A 25259-nucleotide genomic window follows, 5' to 3' on the forward strand; every position below is an offset into this window, starting at 1 on the left:
TAGATCTAATGATAATCTGTACCTTCTTTTAATTAACATTTTGTCAATCACCATTCGCTTTCACATATCGGCATTTGTTAGCTCTAGGCCTAGGTTTTGCTAATCCGTATATATCGTTATGCCAGTAATGATAAGAAAGCGATAGAACTCCAGCCAATATCTATTGAAGTAATATAATATGTTATAAATCATACCAACAAATATTTCATATAATATGTTCTTAGGTCTACAGCGTAACTAAAATCGATCATAAGTTTATGAGATGTTTAAAATAAAGTGGCATCTTCGTTTATCGTAAAATCAGGTTTTTGCATATTAAAGTATGCGCAGCAAACACACTACGTAATATACATAGTAACTGTGTAAATCTATTTGCCTCTTTTACAATGCTGCATTAAGAACCGTTTTTTTAAACAAAAATAAGTATTCTTAATGAATAAATAACAATACTTAATAAAATAAATATTAATAGAAATCTTATGATAAATATTAAGTAATAAATTTTTAATAAATTAAAAAATTAACAGCATTAAGTATTAATATAACACATTTGAGTATTGAATATAATGTTATTAGAACAACATCAAATTAACATTATTTGTATTGTGAATTTAATTTTTATTTCGATCCCCCTGCAGTGTAGTTTTAAAACAAGTTGGTTTTCAAATTGAAACTACCAGGAATGGTTAGAAATTGATTCATATTCTCGAGAAGTAAGATGTAAATCATGTCAAAGTTCATATCACATCAGCAACATGCAGTGGCGGCGCTACAAGGGGGCAAGTGGAGCATTTGCTCACCCCATTTTTTTTTCTTTCCTCCAGCCTGCCTCCCCAGAATTCAATTCTCCCTACATACAGTAAATATAATGTGTATAGCAAGAAAACACGTTCACATGTGCATAATATTTTATGTGATTTTTTTTCTTGTATGCTAGAAGTCAACCAGATATATCCTACAATAATAGGTATTCTCTTTAACCCTACTTTTTTATACTAATGGTACATCTGCACTAAAAAATTGTCTATTTAATTAAATAATGTTCGAAAGAACACAGAATAATAACATGCAAAAAGCAGAATATGACCCATAACTATGACAATTTTTCTGCCTTTCTAACTATGCCACAAGCGTTGTTAGAAATTAAGAAAAGCTGGCCGATATATTTCTCTTGGGAACAAAAGTAAAACTGAAACCAAAACTACACGTTGTCTATTAAGAAAAAAAAAGAAAGTAGAATAATGCGCCATTTCAAAGGCGAAACCCTTTTTTATTATTATTGGTTATACCCAATATAGGATATAAAGTCAGAGAAAACTCTTAGCAAGTTCTGAAAGGGAGGATTGAGAAATGGGTGTGGCAAGATGGGTCTGATTTTCTAATTAATAATTCTGTAACTAATTAAGGTAGAAGGCTATAAATATTATGCTTTGCCAAAGCGATGACAATATTATACTACCCTACGCAAAAGAGTTAAAAAAAGAGACCTAGGCCTGCCTTACTCAGAAACATGGATAAATAAGGTCTTCAGACCAGTTTTGTGGTAAGCAGTTGTGTACCGAGCTATATTTGATGCTTTAACTTTGCACTTCATTACTTGTTGCGAGGTTTTTCTTCAAGTTTCTAGGTCAAGAGGTCGTGGACCTCTTTAAACAATACATTGACTGTTTTTAATTGTTACATGAAGTTGATGTTCTGCATATATATATGTAGATACATCTAGTCTTACTATTGAGAAAATGGATATCAGAAAATTTTGCGAAAACGCTCGTAAGTCACATGATTGTGAATTTAATTTTCATTTCCATCCCCCTGCAGGTTTGTAAAAAGGCGGGCCAGTGTATTTTTAAAACAAATGGGTTTTTAAATCAAAACTTCCCGGAATGGTTAGAAATGGATTCGGCTGACATATCCTGAACACCCAACAATGAACCAATTCAACCTGGTCTTATTGAGCCCTTCCGCTTTTAAAAGACTAATGGACGAAAATTTATTCCTGAATGGTATAAAGCATATTTTTGGCTTCAATATTCCGTATCTACTGACAAAGCTTATTGTTTTGTCTGTCGTCATTTTATTACCGATGCTAAATATCAAGGTGAGCAAACATTTGTGTCTGAAGGGTTCAATACATGGAAAAAGTGCACGGGTGAATCTCCAAAAAAACAATAAACTTCTCAAACACAAGCAGCCTGATACACATTTGAACAACGCGTGCAAATATAATGCTTATTTAGAATTAAAGTTTTCTGAGAAAACAGTAGTGGACCGCGTTAATAAAGCTCACCAGCTGACTGTGCAAAAAAAAATATGAAATACATGAAAATACTTACACATATGTTAAGACTTACAGCTGTCCAAAACATAGCTCAGAATGGCATCGTGAAGGTGAAAATAAAGGAATTTTTGGAAGTATAAGCCATGATTGCTCTACGACAGAACCTTTTGCATTGGAAACCACGTTGCAGGAGTACTTTTAAGATGCACGTTCGTCACATAGAGCATGGCCGGATGTGACGAAATTGATTCTAACGATACATTCAACCTCTGTGTATAGCTAGTCATTTGATAATCCATGAAGCATACTATATAAAAGTTAGACTGTCCAAGTCTCGATTCAGTAATCGAAAATATACATATATAGTGAGCTGACAAGATTTGTTCTGTAAATGTACATGTTTTTGCTCAGTGTGAAGGATTTTGATACTGGAGATTCAAAAACAGATGTTTCTGAATTCAGTTTCTCTCACATTTAAATGTATAAAGAATATCAGTGAGTGTTTTTTTGTTTTTTTCATAACATTACCTGAAAGGAATAAGTCAAACAGAATTGTACCTTTATTGAAGAAACTGATAATTTGATTGTATAATTCTTAAAAGTGATTTTGCAAACTGTGAGATAGTTAAATTCTAATTTGTCCGAATATAACATTCAAATACTTTTAAGTTTTTACAAAACGTAACAGGTCATGATTCCCAGGGTACATCCGTGACCCTTTGAGACGACGAACTGTAAGATTGACCATTGAACTGTTTTAATAACACACAGTAAGAAATCGTTAAGATGTCTATCCTTGTTTAACGTCAAAGAGACCCTTGAATCATTATGGTAAACTGTGCTTGAGAACATCGAGATACACGTAACATTTCCAGTGTTAGAAGTATCGTATAAATTTACTAAAAAATGGTTTGTAAATCTTTAGATTTAATCTGTTCTAGTTTTATACACTTTAGATCACTGGCTTGCACGATAGTTTAAATGTGGCTGCTACTGGGAGGGAGCACGTCGATAAGCAGCATCAACGTTTTGGTGATAATAATTGGGGGGGGGCAGTGCTTCATTTCCTTTGGCACGCTGGGGTAACGTTATATGTTGAATCTATAATAATAAGTGTTGGAAATCAACAAATTAACGAAAAAACATTATATTTAGTATAGCTATATCTTTTGTTTTGTTAAATATTAGTATAACTTCATTTGTCACACTAATTTTTATTGACATTTAGTAATAACGACATGATGCAGATTGTTCATGTCAATCAAAATACATACATTTCTAGTCACTTAAAGCAAAAATTATAAAAAATATGTCCTCACCTGTAAGTTGTAATTACGATTAAGACACATAATAATAACATAAGACATCTTTTTCTGGTTATTATAGCGCCATCTTCTGGTGGTACTTTATACAGCCAGGTACGTGTGACATCAACGATTTTATAACGTCATATAACATGAAATAGTAAACAGCGCTCTATGGCGACATGTTACGTTGTTGTACCACACCAAACTCGTTGCAGCGTGTTACGCAGCTGGTTTGTTTTCTGTATATATAGATGAATGAGTTCGTTGTGTACGTCACTTTCGAAACAGTATTTGTAATTCCACAGGCATCTAATATTAGAATGAGTTAATCCGCATGACAGTAATTATGCGGAAGGTCTTATAATTTGTTTTTTCTTTTGAAAATGAATATTAAAGCTTGTCATACTAATATTGAAAGCGGAATATTTCTCAACGATCATGTTCTATCTGCTTCCATTACTCATTATCACGGACAATGCATGGGTACTTCCATGAATCAGACTTCTTCAGAGAACAGATATGTCACTGTTATATTCTTCGTTTTCAAGTGGATAAGAGCAATCATATCTACCATTATTATAAATATTGAACAGGAATTGATCCTTATATTTATGCTGAACAAGAGAATGTTTTACCTATCACAGATTTTCAAAAATAATCATCCCTGTATTTGAAATCTAAGACCTACACAATAGTCTCACATATAAATTGGTTGGTCTGCTTGCTATCCTTGATTTAAAGGAAGTAATCATGTACACATAAAACGCGCTTCTGTAACCACTTGATATAAATCTCAATGCTGATTTCCAGTACTAGTAATCTTTAATAAGATCTCCTACGTTGATGGATTCATCTTATTTAAACATTTATATTTGTCATTTTTTTCTCAACTTTCTATAAGGCATTTCTCTGCAGATAGAAGTGACTATCCCACTTGCTGGGGGAAGCGTGGCCCAATGACTAGTGCTTTGAATTCTTAGTTAGAAGATTTAGAGTTCGAAGCTCGCTGTTGTGTTCGAGAGCATGGCAATTTATTCCAATTGTTTCAGTCTACCCTGCTGTATAATGGATACTAGCGGATAATTAGGGGATAACTTGCGATGGATTGCTATTGAAACTGGAGTTCAGAATCGGCTCCCATGTGCTATCTAGGCATGGATTTGACTTTGACTTATTCGCTTATTAACAAACCTTTTTCTTGAAAGCAATTACATACAGTTTGCTTTAAACAAGTTTCTTCGAATATCAAATCAAAACAACAACATTTTTAACTTCCATAAAAACACGTGTATTTTGGAATTTGTTTTTGTAGTTGACCTAAAAAACATTAACAGCTGCAACAACTTAATATATGTTTATAAATCTCTCCCTATTTTTTCTTTGTGTTTTTTTCCCTAGGTTTAGCTGCATGTCGGTCTGATCCAGTATATGTATAAACAAGGGGAAACATTTCTAAGAAGTGTGGTAGGAGACTCAGAGCAATTTCCAGTGAAAATGGGATCCGATCAAGGATAGCATTGAGCCCTTTTCACAACAGTGCTAAACACAATATATAGGAACATACAAAAACAAGTACCATGGTATGTGTTATTTGCAGTGACGTTGAACTTTGTGGAAAGTAAAGTAAAAGTGGACCTGGAGAGGTGGAGAGAAAGTAGGACAAAGACAGAGTATATGGTAGAAAATTCAATGAAGGGGAAGTACGAGAGGATGGGAAAGAGCTCCTCAATGGTGAAGATTTAAGAAAATAAAGGCTTTAAGTATCTTGAATCAACTCTGCAGGCAGACGGAGGAGTGAATAAATAGGTTAAAGAAAGAATACACAAAACATGGATGAAGTGAAGTCAGTGAAGTGGTGTGTGACAGACGGAGGGAAATAAATATGAAAGGTAAGCTTATAACTTGTAAGGCAGCGATAAAACCAGTTATGCTGTATAGAGCTGAATGCTGGAGTTTAAGAAAGACAGAGAAGCAGACGATGTCTGTAATATTGCTTTTGACTACTATTGTAAAATTGAGGATCTGATAAACGGAGCAAGTTCGTAAAAACTGATTAAGGCTTTTCAACTTCCTTTTGTGAAGTACATCTCCGTTGGCTAGCTAGGACCCATAGGGGCTTATAATGTTAATACTAGGGGGTCGATCCGTGCGTTGGACACCATACAGATAGCTCACTCCAAGGTTTTGCACTTTAAAACAAACTAGCAAACAAAACTGTGAAGAATAACAGATAAACAATTATTCACATTCAATGAGGAAAAGAATGATTTTGAATGAACCTTTTAATTTTCTGATTCAGAATTCACGGAAGAAATAAAATCAGTTGAGTAGTATATAGTACGTTGTAGCAAATGTAACACAATGCAAAAAATGAATACTGTTAAAATTAGGAAATATTAAAATAAAAAAGCAACATTGGTCTAACAAATGACAAAATGCATGATCAAGATTTTAGCGAAACAATCTTCATCCTTTCTCTTTAACAACAAACTTTTACTACAATACTTATATACGTGATAAAAAAGAAATAAAAATGAAGCACAGGTTTGTGTAAAACGTTTTATTTCAGTAAAAATGATATACACGCAATAGGTGATATAGTTGTGACAATGAATAAATATATTTAAATATATAATATCGGCCGTAGATTTGATTAGAACTACCAATTCTGAAAAAAAAAACACAAAAACTTGTATCATACCGAACATGTAACCTTTCTTAAAGGTTTCGCACATGTCTCACCTGGAGGTATTACTTAAACCTAACGTTATAATTAGTTAAAACACTTATTTTTTTAAAAGGCTGTTAACGTCGCCATCATCGTAAACGGCTGCCACTTGACTTGTGTAATACACCGAGTAACTCTGTACGATGGTTCCTCTGCAGATAAATATAAACCGTGTTAAGTTACAGACTTAACCTTACTGAGAACTATCCAGATATCAAGATTTAAATAAGCAACATATAAATATTATTCACTCATAACCTACATTATTAACCTCTGTAAAATAAACTTTGACATTAAAAAATGACGTGTTAATCGAATATGCTAAAATTATATTCATACGTATCACTTACTTTTTAGCATGTTGTATATATTTTATCTTTAATTTAAAACCATGTTCATAGTATATCATTACAATATTGCTACAATAATTTTCAAGTCTTGTATTTGTATTTATCGGAAAGCTACTAAGGCTCTTTTCTACCATCCATAATTTTGAACTACTGAACAGAGGGAAGGCAGCCACTGAGCTGCATCTTATCATCGACACTTGGGGATTGATTATGACTCTTATAACGCACCCCCAGCTTAAAGTACGAGGTCAAGAGTCAGCTCTGACATTATGGCCTTCTAGCCTATATCACTAAGCTTTTTGAATAAAAGAATTTCGAGCAAAGAACACTGACGTTTGTTTGAACATGTTTTTATGAACCTATAATAAATAATAAAAGTTTAACCAGGTATCTCATTCTAAAACAAATTCCTTACACATTTTGGAAATAAATCTTTGCCACCTAGATTCGCTACATTTTAGGACTTTTTGGACACAACCGACAACTGTGGCGAAAGAAAACGTGCTTCTTCAGCAAGAATATTCAGTTTGTTTGTTTTGTTATGAATTTCGCGCAAAGCTACTCAAGGACTATCTGTGTCAGAAGTCCCTAATTTAGCAATGATAAATCAGAGGAAAAGCAGCTAATCAACACCATCCACTACCAACCCTTGGGCTACTCTTTTACCAACTAAAAGTGGGATTGACTGTTACGTTATAACGCCCCACGGCTGAAAGAGCGAACAAATTCGGTGACGAAGATTGAAACTCGAGACCCATACATTGTGAGTCGAGTGCATTAACCACCAGGTCATGTCAGCCCGAAGAATATTCAGTAGAAGGCTACTATTTTTGTAAACATACTCTGCTTATTTCAAATTTTGCTGACTAAAAATAACAACATGGGAACTCTTGATTAATACAGATATAACGGTTGAAGTAAGTAGGCCTAACAGCACGTAAAACATTCTCAAGAACTGCAAGTGAAGTAACATTTAAACGCTTAACAATGACAGTTTCGGATAATCCTTTGAAACGCGAAACTTATCATTATTAGTTTTTGCTACATTATGAAGGGAAACTTACATATTTTCAGTTAAACCAAAGAACATTAAATGTAGAATAATTTTGCTCTAAATATTTATCTTAATAGCGGCATTGCTTCTATTCAAGATTTAGTGGGTACATATACATATGTCTAATTAAAAACGATTAAAAACACTATTTGCAAAATGACAAATACTTACACAAAAATAACGTCTCCTTCTTCTTTCTCTGTGGGTGGTTCCCACAGTAAAGTTACGTGACGTTTCGGATATGGATCTACATGTGTAACTGCTGAACACGGCAAAAGATCGGTTCCTTTCACCTTTTTCCAAGAGCCGATTCTCTTGTTCGTGTGTGGATCAACAGCTATTACAATGAACCCTTTGAAAGGGGCGCCAGTGATCTCGACTGAAAAAACAACAACAAATGAATGTCCGAGTAGAAAATTAAAAATACCTCCTATCATATTTAACAGGTTCAATGTTACTTCTGTATTATAGAAAAAAGAATTATTATAAACGATCTAGAGAATGATTTAATTTTCTAATTCAGAATTCGGTGTAGAAATGAAATCAGTTTAACAATATATAGTACATTGTAGCAAGAGTAACTGCAACCTGAATTAACTTGACGAAAACAGATACATTTAGAAAAAAAAAAAGAGATTTTGTAATGTGCATGGAACTCCTGGCCAGGCCCGCCGACAACCCGCAAAACACCTTTAGGCTATATCTTCATTTAAACATAAAAAGCATAGTTTTTGGCTTTTCCTTGCATATAGACGCTTAATACATTAAGAATGATTGAAATAATGATTTGAGTAATAATTAATCTATAGTTGTTACTTTGCAGATTTAATAGATTTTTGTTGTTACTTTATTTTTTTTACGCTTATACTGTGAACTACAAACGGCTACTGCTATTATTTTGCCTTGTTTATGAGCTCATTGTTGCCCTAATTTAGGGTCTTCTTTTTAATAAGTTCTGTAAAATAGTAAAAAATATAGAGAAATATGTCTGTCCCGGGCCCGTGGAAGCCCTCGACGCTCCTACTCCTGGCATTGATACAGTTTCTGCCTATGATGACATACTTTTGATCAGCTGGCGGATGACATTATATAAGTTCTGTATAATTACATAATCTGTGTCTCTTTGATCACGCATAGCGATTTAAGGCATTGACTCACAAGGCGTCTAGCGAGGTACTTTGGATCTTCTACGGATTAAAAACTTATTGCTAGACATTCCATTAACCAATTATGGTTTCTCCCTCAAGATAGTCCATTACAGAGTATATTATCACCCACGGGTGCTGTTACAATTTTGGTGACTTCGACAAAAAGTCGAAATTAGCTTTGTGGTAGTGTACAAACAGCTGCGGGGCTGAAGCTATACTTTTTTTTTTTACAATTTGGTGACTAGTAATAATTTCGTTGATTTCCTAGGGTTAATTCTGGATGTAGGGTTAGTGGATTGGTGATCTCTGGTAGCCATGCTATGTAGAGAAGTTGTTTGACACAGTCTTCCCGCTACGGATTTGGAAAGGCTAAATTGAACTGCTAATCGTTTCTATGTTTACCTGATTTTCAACAGTTGAATAGTTTGTACTTTATACAAATTTTTCGACCTGTCAAAATCAGAAAACTTACACACACAATCATACCGTAACAATAGCCAAAACAGTAAAGTATAAATCCTACAGAAAAATGGAAATTGTATCTATCAAGGAAGGATAACACGCGCAAAATGCACCTTAAATAAGTCTTCCAACAGACATGAAACGTGGATGTGCCTAATGACCTGACAGTGTTTCGGAACTGTGTAATTATTCATGCGGTATAAAACGTTTATCTGTTTTGCTGTAAACATGTTTATATTCATTGTAGCATTAATATAAAATTTCTAAACTTCAGCTATATAATGTTACTGATATAGATTTCGCAATTTACTAGATCGCCCCCCCCCCTCTCCCAATGGCTCAGCAGTAACTCTGAAAACTTATAATGCTAAAACAGGTTTCGATACCGATGATGGGTACAACACAGCTAGGCCGTTGTGTAGTTTGTGCTTAACAAGAAACAAACATTAAAATAACAGAACCTCTCTCTCACACACTCATCTTTATATTTGTATTAAATCCGAAAACAAGATTTCGAGGGTAAAAAAAGAGGTTTCACAAAATCACGAAGAAAGTCTTGTGGTCCTAGAACTGATGTTCCAAATTTGTTCTAACAACTGTTTTTTATAATGTACAAAATCTATATATTCTTTTTGCTCAATCAATTCTAAAAAAAAAAATATTTCTATACATTATACTTTGCTTTCAGTGGATTAAATGGATTTTGTTAACTATTTTCGTGAAAAAGAAAAGTATAATATTCATAATTTATATAAATAATCTTTAAAATATATGACAAATAAATTTACATAACATGTTGTATTCCCTCACACGTGACACATGGGTGTAAGATTTAAGTTTTTCTGTGATCCATTTGTGATGCATAAGAATAATAAAGCAATTAGATGTAAATATAATTTTAAAATATGTAATTTATTCATCAGCATGTTAGTTCTATGACTAAATTCAAATCAGAAGTGATTTTTAAATGGTCAAGGACAATGTTATTTGATATGTTTATATTTCATTGCAACTTTCTGTTTACACTAAAATTTAATGCTGTTTATAAAGAAGAAAAACATCGTTGGTATTATGAGTTGAAGACTGGTGTTGTTTTCTCAGTGCAGAACTATACAGTGGGTTATGCGCACTCTGTTTACAACGGGTAATTGAACCTCGGATTTTAATCGTTTTAAGTCCATAATGTTACCGCTGGCTCACCAGGGGACAAGCGAAGGATATGAAACTCACACCACTTGTTACAATGAAGTGTACTACAACCCTTATATGAAAAGTAACTGCCTGTTTATTATATATTATGAGTAGAATAAATTTTCACGTAACAAATCGAAATTCAGTTTTGTGTTTTGATTTACCGCTCAAGCTTGACTCCTTTGTTATAGCTTGTAGAATGTCTTCAATCTACGTTATTTTTTTTTTAAATGTCAATAAATGGGCCTTTAAAAAAAAGTAGAGTAACAAGTCAATAAAAATTGTCTTCTGAAATTGCTGAAAACAACAACAAAATGCTAACATATACTTTATACACTATAAATGAAAACTAAGGAATCTTAACATTGTCCATCATAAGTCATGAGAGTTTTCGTTTTCGTTGTAGAATAAGTAATTTAAGTCATTTTCAGGACACATTCAGGCCAGACTATTTAAGGCACGCAAATAACTTTCAGTTTCTAATGGAGATATTATATGAAAATGTGATATACCTAATATTTTATGCATAAGTATGTACGGTTGTGATTACAAAATACATAAACTAATGATACTTTTTGCCTCATTATTCTGAATCACCAAACAGTTTTCTTATCGTGATTTCTTTATCCTTTACTTTAGGTTACCATAAAAGATATATCTTTTCAGATGATCTAATTAAAAGTAAAAAACAAAACACATATCACGGTGTTGATAGCAATATACAACAAATAGAGGAATTAAATAAATGAGATGTATAGTAATATCCTTTTAAACTTTTCTAAATTCAATTAGGGATAACAAATGCGTAAAGAGGTTTGCATACGTCCCTCGGAGGGTCAGCAATAAATCTAGAGACTAACAATGCTAAAATCCGATGGTTCGAGACCTCGCGGAGGACAGAGCACAAATAGCTCACTGTGTAGCTACGTGATAAAATATAAATATTGAATAAAATAAAAAATCAACAGTTGCCTACGTTTCTTTAAGTTATTGTTATAAAAATGCAAGATGAAGCCTTATTAATTTTCTCTACATTCGTTTAGGTAATATCAAATATGAATAATTAGACATTTTTAATCTTTCTATGAGGATAACAGGTAGTTAGAGAAGTATGTAAACTGTTCTCTTAAATCAAACATGACTTTGCAATCTCCTTCAATCTGTCATGTAGCGAGAAGCTCTTTTTTTGTCTTTGTAAAACGGTTAGAATTTATTTGTTTCGGATAATCTTACAAAACTACGCAAAGGCAATCTGTGCTAGCCGTCGCTAACTTTACAGCGACAGACTAGAGGGAAGGCAGATCGTCAACAGTATCCATCGCTAACTCTTGGGCTACTCTAATGGAATAGTGGTATCTGACCATCACTCTTATAACGCATCTACTGCCCGAAAGTGCGGAACACATTTTTTCGACAACGGGATGCGAACCATGTACCCTCAGGTGTACAGTTCGTCACATTAAACACTAGACACGTATAATTAATATATGAGATAGCTTTTATAACATATATAAATTTTTTTCATTCCTGTACGATAAAACATACAGGTAGTTTTAGAAATCTTTTTGAAACTCTTAGGATAACACTTATATCGGGAGATGTAACTGTGTAGTAACAAGTGTTTAGAAATATCATAAAGATGTTTAAAGTCAATTTTATTTTCAGTTATTTGGAACTCTTTAAAAAAGGTTAGAAACAAACTCAGGTCTTATACCACGTCGTTATGTTAAGTAAACTACAGTGTAATATAAAACCTGTTTACAGTTATTAACTCTTTACTTTTAGTTTTCTGTTGTGTCAGTAGGTCAGGGAGTTGTTAAGTGACCTTGGGAGGTGTTGAAATTAAGCAGGCTTTTGATTAAGCAGCTTTCGACGATTATTCTGTTTATGTAGTTATCTGTTTTGTATAAAATTCTGGTTGATTTCCATTGAATTTGATGGACATAATCTCTCATATGAAGAAAAACGGCATCGTTTTGGTTTCCATGTTTCATGTTCAGAAACTCTCGTGTCAACACTTCTTCGGGTTTCACCTATATAACCTTTCTCACAGAATTGGCATGGTGTAATATAAACGCCTTTTTTCTTATATTCAGGTATTTTTCTTTTGAAGTTAGGTTATTTTTAATGGTTTTCGGATATTTGTATATGATTCTAAAGTTATTTTTCCTTAATCGTTTCTTAAGGGTTCAATGTTAGTGCTGTAGCCAATATAAAGTGGTTTCAAATTAACATTGGTTGATCTTTCTTTATCTTCATGGAACAAGGTTTTTCTTGCTTGAAGATGGCAGTTTGTAATCAAACGTTGTGGAAATTGCAGTTCTTTGAAAATAGAAAAGATATTTTTTAATTTCATGTTCAAGCGTTGTCGGGTGGTATATTTTATATGCTCTAAGAATTGTCTGTATTTATTGTAAAGCAAGCTATACAATGGACTATGTCTGTCGTGTCTATCATGGGTGTCGAAACCCGGATATTAGCGTTATAAGCTTTGAGATTTACCAATGACTACTGGAAGGTTCTTAATTTAAGCAAATTATTCTAATGCTTCGGAAAGATTATTCACACCCTAGCAACACTAACTCCACTAATTGAAGTATACAAAGTTGTTTGTTAAAAACCATATGAAGTTATTTCGTTATTTGGTAAGGTACTTACAGTTAAGACTTATCAAGATTCCATTTTTTTGTTTGTCCTTCATTTACAACTTGACTGTCTCAGTTACTTCATTCCAGTTTTTTATACGATTTGTTCAGATCAGTGGAACAGCAAAAGTATTTACATTTATATATTCAACCATCTGCTAACATTTCGGTCACACATTTCAACATGTTAAGAACAAATTGGACTAAAGCCAAAACTTTTAAAACAACAAGCTTTACGAGTGAAAGTTTTGGCTTTTAATTTGTAATAATTCTGTGCAAGTCTTTAGTTCTATACAAATATCGTGAAAGTGTTGCTCTCGTTTTCATTAACTAATTGAGTTTGTTATCCAACAATGTACGAGAAACATTCATTATATTTTTGCAATGTTTTTAATGCTTAAATATATGCTCTCGACTGTAATCAAACTAATATTTCTAATACCTCTTCTTCCGTTTCTCTCTCTTTCTCTCCGTCTTTTTTTTTTCTACCTGTATTCTTTCATTAGGTCGGAAAGTTTGTTTCATTATTAATAAACAAGGTGACGTACAATTACAACTAGAAGGTCAGACGAAGTAGAAAATACAGTAATTATAAATACTAGCAGAAACGCCGCCCTATGGCCGGCTGTTTGTAATAGCAATTAATAACCATAGTATTGATACCTAATTCTAAAAAAATGTAAAAAAAGTGAATATTTTCTAGAAAAGTATTTTTTTCTGGGAAGTACTGCTCGGGAAAAGTATTTGGATTGTGCTATTTAATCATACGCAATTTATTGCACAAAAATGATTCAATGTACAGAGCTCAAAATTTTCATAAATTAAATATTACTGATATAAACTGCGATGTTTCTTATATATCAAAATTGGTATCCTTTTTTGAAAAAAATAATCGTTTTTTAAGAACTCCAGTTTTTCAGTACTACGTTTAAAAATTACACCAATAAAGATATAATCAAACCCTCAAGTACAGTCTTAGTGAAAGGCGTGTTCTTGTTGAGTGTGAGAGAGTACTTTTATTCAAAACTGTGTTTGTTTGTTTTGAATTTCGCGCAAAGCTACAACAGGGCTATCTGCGCTAACCGTCCCTAATTTAGCACTGTAAGACTAGAGGGAAGGTAGCTACTCATCACCACCCACCGCCAACTCTTGGGCTACTCTTTTACCAACGAATAGTGGGACTGACCGTCAAATTATAACGCCCCCACGGCTAAAAGGGCAAGCATGTTTGGTGTGACCAACAGATTGCGAGTCGAGCTCCCTAGCCACTTGGTCATGCCGGGCCCTTCCGAAAGCCTTCCTAAAACATCCGGCCCCCAGTGTCACAGCGGTATATCTGTGGACTTACAACGCTAGAATTCGGGTTTCGATACTCGTGGTGGGCAGAGTACAGATAGCCCATTGTATAGCTATGTGCTTAATTACAAACAAACCTAAAGCATCCAGTTGCCCTGTGAGGCTTTATTTTTTTTTCTCTTAAAGTATTTGGTGTATTATTGTATAAACATTTTAATATATTTTAGAATTATGTGTTATGAATTCTTTTGATTAAAATCATAACTGTTCCATTCAAAGTTGACGATATTTTGCGATTTTACTTCCAATATAATTAAAAAAAACACGCAATAGACAACCAAACTGACAGTATCAAAATAAGAATCAGTCTACAAATCATGATTGTTTTTGTTATCTTTCCGTTAATAATCAGTTTGCATAAACTTTTAAACTCTCAACTTTCATAAAAGTGTGGACTTAATACGTTTAATTAATACGTAAAATCAATTTTAGATATAAGTTAGCAAGAACAAAGACTGTTTTGACCAGACGTTTTGTAAATTAAAAATCAACATTTTTTAAAAGTATGTTAGAATACCGTATATTTTTTAATAACTTCAAATTTAAAGATGGCTAGCGCAGACAGCCCTCGAATAGCTTTGTGCGAAATCCAACAGACAAATAACCAGAATAAGTCTAAGATAAACCTAAAACTTACACGCAACGATATTGGTGTACACAGTCGCACCAGCTTTAAAATACTATAAACGTGAATCATTTCACTGCGGGAAGGACAGTAATTGGAAATACGGTATGTCTCCAGATATAGCTCGCTTCAAATTCAATAACTGAATTATCATTTATAAGTAATCTCAACAAATATAAATTTTCATCACAGACCCAAGAAATATTTTGAAAATAGTTATTTCAAAGTCGTATTCACTTTGTCTTTACCTTTGAATAATATCCGCATAACATACAGCATTTAATAATACATCTAATTTAGATATTTTAATCGTTATTTCTGTTTGTTTGGTGTTCTATTCGTAGTTTTATCGTTAGATAATACTAACGCTGATATTACTTTATTTTTTGTTTTTTAAGCATAAATGATTATTTCCAAGATTTACACTCACTGAGAAAGCGTCATCATAAACTGAATTCATGCTTCAATGAGAGTTCAAATCGAGACAAAATATTTTAAACGAAAATTCTAAAACAAAAGATAAAATACGTGATCAATACTAAAATAATAGACAAACATTTAATGTGGGCCAGGCGTTGTTTGGTAGTTAACTGCCCCGATGTGATTTACGGTTCGTGATTCGCTGCAGCAAAAATATAATTCCCACTTTGGGGGTGTGGATGCACGAAAAGACTGACGGCCAAACCCTATCATATTCGACCAGATAAGAGTAGCTAGCCCAGGAGTTGTAAGTGGGTGCTGTTGATTAGCTGCATACTCTCTAGTCTAACAGGAATATAGCTATAGCGGGAAATTCTGATACAAATAAAAAACACACACTCCAAGTTAAGAATTTCGGCCTTGTCACCAGTAAATAGACTTAGGGCAGCTGCTCAATCCTCTTTATCAATATATATGTATATATGTATATGTTGTTTTCATTTTTGTCTATGTTTATATTTTACTTACCTTTCGTTTAATTTAACTGTCTCTTGAGTTTATTTACACGTGATGCTAGCTCACACCAAGTTAGAATTAATTGTAACATTATTGTTGCAGTGACTGACACCGGGTGGCGCTGAGGTATTCCCACAACACCAGTCAGATGTAAATACACTGATCCGATGTATTGTCAATAGCTAATAATAGTTGGGTAGAAAATAAACTATAAAACAAAACTTTTAAATTGGATATTACCTTCAATTTCATTATAGCATATAAGTGTTTGTAAGGATCAATGAGTGAAGGCCAAGAAGAATGTAAGTCAATATTGCCCTGACAGGCTAAGCCAATTAGCGTCATGTTGTGTCTGCTACAGCCTACCTAATCAATTGCTGTACATTTTATGACAGAAAATTTGTTGTGGGGACTACAGCTTTCTATCATTTTGTGAATTCTTTTTTATCCTTCACATTTAGCTAGAATATCAAGCTGTTTTTAAATTGAGATCTCGCGATCCATATCTATACCGTTTCATTTAGGGCACGCAATTGTTTATGTAATGGACATTGAAACAGAACTTAAGACCAGAAATCAGGCAGTTCAAAAATTTTTTTCCAGGGGACATCTCATATAAACCAGATTTTTTTACAGTACATTTATATGAGGAGTAAGCTTTGATTGTGAAGCGTACCGAGGTGTTTCAGACTGTGATGTAGTCTGTCAAGGAATGAGCTAGCGTGGAGCACGTGCATCACAAGTTATCATCTGTACACAGCACGAACAGCTCTGCAAGGATAACATCAATCTTTTTGTATTATCGGTTAGTTTCTTGTTTTTTACAGTGATACAATAAATTTTACAAAGCTAATGAGTGAGAAAAATCGGAAAGAAAACTAAAAATGGGTCAATTGTACTATCGAACTTTACTTGTAGATGGTTATTATGACTCAGAAATGACTACACTCTTAATTGGCTGACTCTTTAATTTCTTCTTTTTCGATATACATACGTCGGCACAATGCGATGCCTTTATACTCACAGAAGTTAAATAAATAAAAACGTAACGAGATAATAACCATACAGGCAATGGGCTTTAGCAAGTTAGGAAATTAAGACTACTCATTTAAATCATATGATAAGTATCTGGGAAGGGTTTTTACTAGGCAGTCTATGACGCCAGGCCGAGAACGACCAGGAGGTTACGGCACTCGGCTCGCAATCTGAGGGTCGCGGGTTCGAATCCCGTCACTTCAAACATGCTCGCCCTTTAACAGTGGGGGCGTTATAATGTGACGGTCAATCCCACTATTCGTTGGTAAAAGAGTAGCCCAAGAGTTGGCGGTGGGTGGTGATGACTAGCTGCCTTCCGTCTAGTCTTACACTGCTAAATTAGGGACGGCTAGCGCAGATAGCCCTTGTGTAGCTTTGCGCAAAATTCAAAAACGAACAAACAAACAAACTATGACGCCATCTTTGTACTTTTGGGATGGTTTTATTTACAAGTAAGTGTTATCTACACTAGCCGTTCCTAGCTTCGAACTTATGAAATATAGAGAAGGCTATCAGCGAACGTCACCTACAGTCAGCTCCTGAGCTCGTATTGTCAGAACGAATAGTTGGGTGAAATTTATTAATGAAAATTTTATGAAAATTATTATGTAGCCTAATGTTTTATTGATTAATGCAAGTAAAACATATTTAGGTTTTAAAACAGAGGCGGGTTTTGGTTACATGAACCAAGACGCATTACTTTACAAATTTATATCTGTTTTACCTACATTAACCTAGTAGAATTATTTTGCAGGGACTGGGTGGAGGGCTCAAGATCTTCAAAGATGAGAACTTTATATTAAAGTAACTAACAATATTATCTTCGATTTAAGTTAATAGCCCGGCGGACAGGCCCTTGGATATAATTGTCGTACCGGGTATAGTGATTGCAACGACTGCTGTTACGGCCAGTCCGCCTCTGTTTGTTTGTAATTAAGCACAAAGCTACACAAAGGGCTAAATGTGTTCTGCCCACCATGGGTTTCGAAACCCGGATTCTAGCGTTGTAAGTCCGCAGATATGCCGCTGTGCCACTGGGGGGGGGATATTTATACTTAAGATATAACGCGAATAGCCCAGTGTAGGTAAAACGTATTAAGCCTTGCAAAATAAAGCTACTTCGTTAATGCAAGTGAAACATATCTAAGCTTGCAAAATATTGCGACTTGGTTAATAAAAGTAAAACATATTTAGACTTGCTATATAATACAGCGTGGCTTATGCAAGTAAACCATATTTACGTATGTAAAATAACGCTACTTGTTTAATATAGGAAAAACATATTTAGGATTCCAAAATAACTTGACTTCGTCAATGCAGATTATAGATATTTAAGCTTAAAACAGAACGTGACTTGTTTAAAGAAAACAAAACATATATAGGCGTGTAAAATAACTTGACTTGGTTACTGCATTTGATACAGATTCAGATTTATTGAGGCTTGCGAAATAATGCAACTAGATTAATGCAGATTAAAACGTACCGAGGCTTCCAATATAACTCTACTCGGTTAATGCAGAAGAAACATATTGAGGCTTAAAAGAATAATTAAGCGTTTCGGTTAATATCAGTGAATATATTTAGGCTTACTCAATTTGGTGAATATAGGTAAAATATATTTAGGCTTAAAACTTAACGTGAGTTGTTTAAGGCGGGTAATATATAGATATAGTCCTGAAAAATAACGTGAATCGATTAATACAGGTAAAACGTATTAAGGCTTAAGATAAAATGCAATTAGGTTAATGCAGGTTAAACATATTTAGAATTGCAAATTAACGCGACTCAGTTAATACGCGTAAAATAGATTTAAACTTGTAAAAGTAATGTGACTAGGTTAATAAAGGTTAAACATATTTAGGTTTCCAAAATATAGCGTCTTAGTTAAGGATGGTAAAAGATATTTAGGCTTGTAATAATGAGACTTCGTTAATGTTGGTGAAATCTATAAAGGCGTGCAAAAAAGAACAACTTCGTTAATGCAAGTGAACATGTTTAGGTTTAAATAATAAAGCGGCTTGGTTAATGCAAATCAAACATTTATGCTCAAAAATAAAGCAACTTGATTAATACCAGTGAAACATATTTAGGCTAAAAATTGAAGGGACTTTTCCAAAGGAAACAATGTGTTTGTAGTCTTATAAATTAACGCACTCGTTAATGCATATAGAACGTATTTAGGCGTCTATAATAACGCAGGCAAAATATATTAAGGTTTCTGTTCAATTTCCAAATAAAGAGCATTCACAGGTTCTTCCGCTTCTTTTACAGCTTTCCTCAGTGAATTAGCCAGTGGGAAGAGTTAATGATTTTTCTTTTTCAGCTTTATTAAAGTTTTCATCAGCTGCTGAAAAGAGCTGTTTAAAGTTAAATTCAATTCTGGTCTTCTTATGTGTGAGATCCAGTTTCTTCGATCTTTCTCTGGCTTCTGATTTCTGGATTTCTCTTCTGAGTACGTCCTGTACCTTTGTTTTGAATTTCCAACCATAAAAAAGCATTTTCGTCGTTATGTTTACATACAGGACAATGCCAGCATGTCTAATGTGGTCAGTTATGAGGGTCTCTAGTTTGTCCTGCTCTCTTTGAAACATACGAACTCTTGAATCAAACGATTGCAGGATGTCACGAGAATCTCTTTGTACTGCCTGAGAATATTGTCACAGTCGTTTTCTTCTACTCTGCCTGCATTTTTAGATTTTTTTAGGAAAGATGAAAACATGACAGTAGTGGATGGTGCATTTATCAACATTATTTCTGGATTCAAGCAACTCATATTTTTTATCAAGCTATAAGTTAATAATTTTCACAACAACAACATTGAGCATTCAAGTCTAAAGCCTAGCAAGTCTTTACAACTCATTTTCGAAGCCCTCTTTATATCATTAAGGACTTTCTTTCTAAAAGAAACAGTATCAATTTTAGAAGGCTCCATAAAATCATTTGTATATCAAATCCAGACTTGCAATGCGTTGTGGACCAGTTATATTTACTATTTATTCTGAAGTGACAACTCTTTCCAACAATCTCCTGAAAAGACCAAATATATTTGCAACATTGGTTTATCATCCTGCTTTTTTTTCAAAGATTTTCCAACAAAATCTGATAACTTCAAAAGTAACACTAGATACTCGCACCTTCCAGCAAAGTTTTGTAAGCACCGATGTCTGCATAATATTAGTATTATGGAAATGTGCTTGTCCCTTCTACCTCATTTTAAGACATCTGTAGGTGCGCAGAAAAAGCCACGACAATATTCATGGAGTTGCTAATTTGCAAGAGAAATTGAATCTTTCTCGAAGAATTTAATAAAATTTTCTAGCTTCTTCAAATTTCCAGTCAGCTGCTTTACACCCATCTTTAGAAGCATTATGAATTATTCCAGTCAAAATTGGGGCTGTCCATAGATACCTGCAATAACTTCTTAGAACTGAGGTCTGTGACGACAGGGAAGAGTTTGTGTAATAGGTCAGTACCAGTATCTTGTTCTAAGAACTCTGGTTAGAAATACCTTGTGTGGACAGTTTATTTTATCTCAAAACCGAAAATGAATGTCACACTGTTTCATCCTGAGGGACCCGTGGAGCTCTCATCAAACAAAAGTATATATATCCATCAGACTTCTGAATTTTCTGTTTCAGTATGGAAGTGAAATATGGAGCTAATACATGTACGGCTAAGTATGATGTTTTGTTTTCCTCACATGAAAATGTTTTGGCGATTTCTTTGTCAGGGAACATACTCTTTAAACGTTCTGTGATCCTTTCATTTGACTGAAATGAAACATGACATTCAATAGTTTTCAAAGTCCATAAAAGTTCCGACCTTAACACATCAGCAGAAGAAAGAAATTACTGGATTATGGAAGGTGAATTAGTGTCACTCGCCATGGTAATTTGGATTTTTAAGATGGGTGTTTTCTTTTCAGGTGGTTTGAAGAACGTGTAGTTAGTAGTATGGCTGTTTGATATTGCTTTCAGTGTGTTATGCTTTCTGCGTGTTTCTTGCTTGTCATATGACTGTGCAAAGCTATTTCTCCCATGTTGCCAGTGGTAGCACCATCACGAAAAATTGGGAGGATAGGGCAAATGGGTGGTAAAATAAGACATCTTATACTCACGTGTATTCCATCAACTGGAACGATCCTTCTGTTAGGGCGTGGAACTTTTTAACTGATGCCGACGGCAACATTTCAGGTCATTTCTGGTAGCAATGTCACAAGAACATTGAAAATAGTGTGAAGCTTTTTTGTCACATCTGTAGGTTTGCAACTGTGCTAGAAGATTATCAATGAGATCAACTGCTTTCAGTTAATCTAACTTGGAACTTTGCAGCATATCTGATGCTCCTTTTGCTTCACGTAAGATGTAATTCAGAAACAGTATACAGTATATGAATGTATATTCAATTTGCGCCAAAATGGATCGGGCATTTAATGCACGGTCTCAACTGCTGTCACTTATGTTAACATGCCGCAGAAATTTAATAAAACAGTCAAACCTTACCACAATTGTACTTACAGTAAGCACCTGGCAAGCCCATCGTCAGCCACAGGAGTAGCACATTTCACACTTTCTATAATGACCAAACTAAGACGATGAGGAAAACAGTGAATTTAAATGGCTTGAGGTACAATTTGTCGTATTTTTTGTTGAACCTCAGAACACTTGCTGCTCATGATGGCGATGTCATCATATTTTTGAACAATAAGGTTGGTGACATCAAGTATATTGTCTTTTAAATCCTCCAGAATATATTTGGGCAACGATTCTGCGTCGAATTCATCAGCGACTGCAAAACTAAGAAATTCTTCTTGAACTTTTAAATCATTAGAGTACCGAAGTAAGAAATTCATCTGCTCCCTTTTGGACAGGTCTTTAGATTCATCGACTAAGATTGAAAAGTACTGAGCTTCTCTTATTTCGTCCAAAATTATATCATTGAGAATATCGAAAATGGCATCTTGTACACTGTGTTGTGTATATTTGGCATTTTTAGGCCCTTCACATTTAGGATCTGGGAATAAGTCTTTAAGAAGTTTAATATTTCCAAAAAGTTTTCTTTATTTTCAGCTGTGTCTCCTTGACGATTACCCTTCTGAGCTATGTTTTGGACAGCTATAAATGTTAACGTATGTGTAAGCATTTTTCATGTATACCCAATTTTCTTACACAATCAGCCGGTGGGTGTCATTAACACAGTCTGCTACTGTTTTTTTTTCAGAAAGCTTTAATTTTAAATAAGCATTATCTTTGCATGCATTGTTTAAATGTATATCAGAATGTTTGTGTTCGATAAGTTTATTGTTTTTTGGAGATTCACCCGTGCACTATTTCATGTATCGAATCCTTTAGACACAAATGGTTGCTCACCTTGATATTTATCACTGGTAATAAAATGACGACAGAAAAAACAGTACAATTTGTCAGTAAATACAAAATATCGAAACCAAGGATATGTTTTACCATTCAGGAATGAATTTACGTCCATTAGTCTTTGAAAAGTGGAAGGGCTCAATAAAACCAGGTCAAATTGGTACATTATTGGGTTTTCAGGATATGTCAGCCGAATCTATTCCTGGTAGATATGATTGGAAAACTAACTTGTTTTAATACTACTTTGTAAGTGGGGTGTGCCTAAAAGTCATATACAGTACAATATATTCTGCAAAGCTGTAAGCTCTTAATACGGCCCTGCATGGCCAGGTGGTTCGAATCCCTGTCTCACCAAACATGCTCTCCCTTTCAGCGGTGGGGGGTTATAATATGACATATATATGTTAAAAATATATTTTCTTTCCATCCCAGGTGAAATTGAAACGAGAATCTGTGACGTAGAGGTCTAATGCATTCTTTAATTAGCCGCACCCTCTGCTGTGAGCTGCAGATTCGCCTGTTCAAGGCTCATCAGCACAGCTTTGGTTATCAAAACAAAGAAATACCTGTAGGCCTCTTAAAGCAGTGTAGTGTATATAATATCTATAGGGTTTGAGTTCACTTTAGTTCACCATATAATAACCTAAATTAATTTAGGTTTATGAATAATGTTATGACATTTAGTCCACATATCTAGATTAATTTGGGTTACTATTAGGTGAAGTAAAATACATTCAAACACTATAAATGCTTACCAAGTTAAGCGACCCGGGATGGTCGGGCTCTGTTTTCAGACCTCTTCATCCCTCCATAACGGTTTTGGATTACCCAGTTAAATCATGTCAATCAATCAATTCACTCGGTAGATATTTTGATTTTAGATCATTCAGGCCTCGAAGAAGAAGCCTAAAAGATAACCAGGGACGCTTATAAACAGTCGTTTCTTTTCATCCCACACGTGCTGAATTATTATGCCTTTACTGAGATTAAAGGCTAGGGGTCAAGTGTAATTAAAGTTTTGACTAATATCATAGTGTGATTTAGTTTATAAGTTTAACCTTGGCTTGCGCTGGTATTACCGATTAGCGCCATCTAAAGGCGATCTGGAAAGTCAATTTGATGTATCTGGAGACCCTAAATTGACATATTTACCCAGTTAAATCATCACGATATCAACATATCATTTAAATATGGTGATCATGTTCATGGACCCGATCAGCTTGTCAAACGATAACTTGCACGCGTGCACACGGCAAAACAGACTTTTTAATTGAAAACTGACGTTTTCAAATTTAATTATATTTTTCTGTTTAGGTTGATGTCTAAATTTCAAAACTTTTCGAAAACGTTTTAGAATTTTTCATTAATGACATTCAAAAATTTAAAAGCTTTTCAAGGATTTCGAGGACCACTGAAATTCTAACATATTTAGGATTAAAAAATAAGGGGAATTTTTAAATGTAGATAAAGGGTATGTTTGTTTATTTGTTTTTGAATTTCGCGCAAAGCTACACGAGTCAGATTTAAAATAATAATATTATATATGTATATGGGTTCTGGTTTTTCTTTTTTACCAATTGTCGAAATAAATGGCTTTTACTTATATTTCTTAATAGTATAAATATATGTATATTATGTTGTTGTTGGGCTTAGGATTCTTCTACAGTAGGTGTCTTTGACTTGTAAGCGATAAATTCAACGATGAATAAACAGCACACACACTTTACGTATTTTCAGATAATATATATATTTGGAACAAGTTAAACGTATGTACAATAAACTGTTCACACTATAGAGAATATAAGCATATCGTAAACGTTATATCAGTATATTTATAGTTCTCTTCTTGTCAAAAGTCCACTTAGGCCTGTTCAATTACTTTCGAATCTCAGTTGACAAGCCGAACTAATTTCTCTAATGCTATCGCAATACTAGTCTGGTGTGATTCGCTTACGATTGTGGTCTTCTTTCTTCTGAAGATCCTATGTTCTCTTTATCAAAGTGCACTCAGGCTGATTCGATTACTTTAGAATTTCGCTTTGACGAAATAAACTTATTTTTTCTTATGTCCGTTTCCACTGTTAGTTTCACTCCAATATATATAAGGCCTATCACTTCTACGTCACTTCACACCAACTATGCTCTCTTTGCCCTTATCTGTCTAATACTGTCTGTCTACTGCTTCCCGCTCGTCTAACGCTATTTATATCTTTATTACATAGTCGTCTGGCCACCTTCTATATTCTCGACACCAATTAGTTATTAACAAAACCTTCTACAATCGTCTGCTTTTAACTCTTATTATAACAAAACTAAAAATAAACAAAATAAAATATTCACTCACAAATATAAATTAATCACTAATATTTAAACCAAACAGTCTTTTATATAATGACAAACTTCATTGATGTCTTATCGAGGGTTCACGATGAGCGAGTTAATTTCGAGTTGATGTAGGTACAATTCACTTAATAGGGAGCTAGCTAGCTCTGTGGTCTTCACTGATCATACGCCGATTACAGGTCGAGTTTCATTTAACGCTGAAGTTATATAATATCTTCGTAAAAGTACTAATGTCTCATGTGAATCCACTGAAGTTAAATGATTTGTAATGTTCGAGCTTTATAATTGATCCTGGTCAAATGTCTCAAGATTTCCGATTGATAAACGTTAATCACAATTATAGCTTCTGAGGTTTATAGTATACCAACTATAGCAAACCAATAATAGATACTGTTTTTTGGCGCGTCGCGTTGGTTATATTTATAGGCG

The 25259-nt window shown here is 34.0% G+C and overlaps 1 protein-coding gene across 1 annotated transcript in view; it reads right to left on the reverse strand.

The window, feature by feature from the left end:
• Positions 1 to 6255: 6255 nt before the first annotated feature.
• LOC111089310 overlaps positions 6256 to 25259 on the reverse strand; it is a 24066-nt gene continuing 5062 nt past the window's right edge. Inside the window, exons 2-3 of the mRNA XM_022401577.1 lie at positions 7889 to 8096; positions 6256 to 6465 (exon numbers count right to left, since the gene is read on the reverse strand). Of these exons, the coding sequence (XP_022257285.1) occupies positions 6372 to 6465; positions 7889 to 8096 (302 nt within the window). The 3' untranslated portion in view covers positions 6256 to 6371. The remainder of the gene's footprint in view (positions 6466 to 7888; positions 8097 to 25259) is intronic.

The sequence above is a fragment of the Limulus polyphemus genome, unplaced genomic scaffold (assembly GCF_000517525.1).
Source record: "Limulus polyphemus unplaced genomic scaffold, Limulus_polyphemus-2.1.2 Scaffold5860, whole genome shotgun sequence".
NCBI lineage: Eukaryota > Metazoa > Arthropoda > Merostomata > Xiphosura > Limulidae > Limulus > Limulus polyphemus.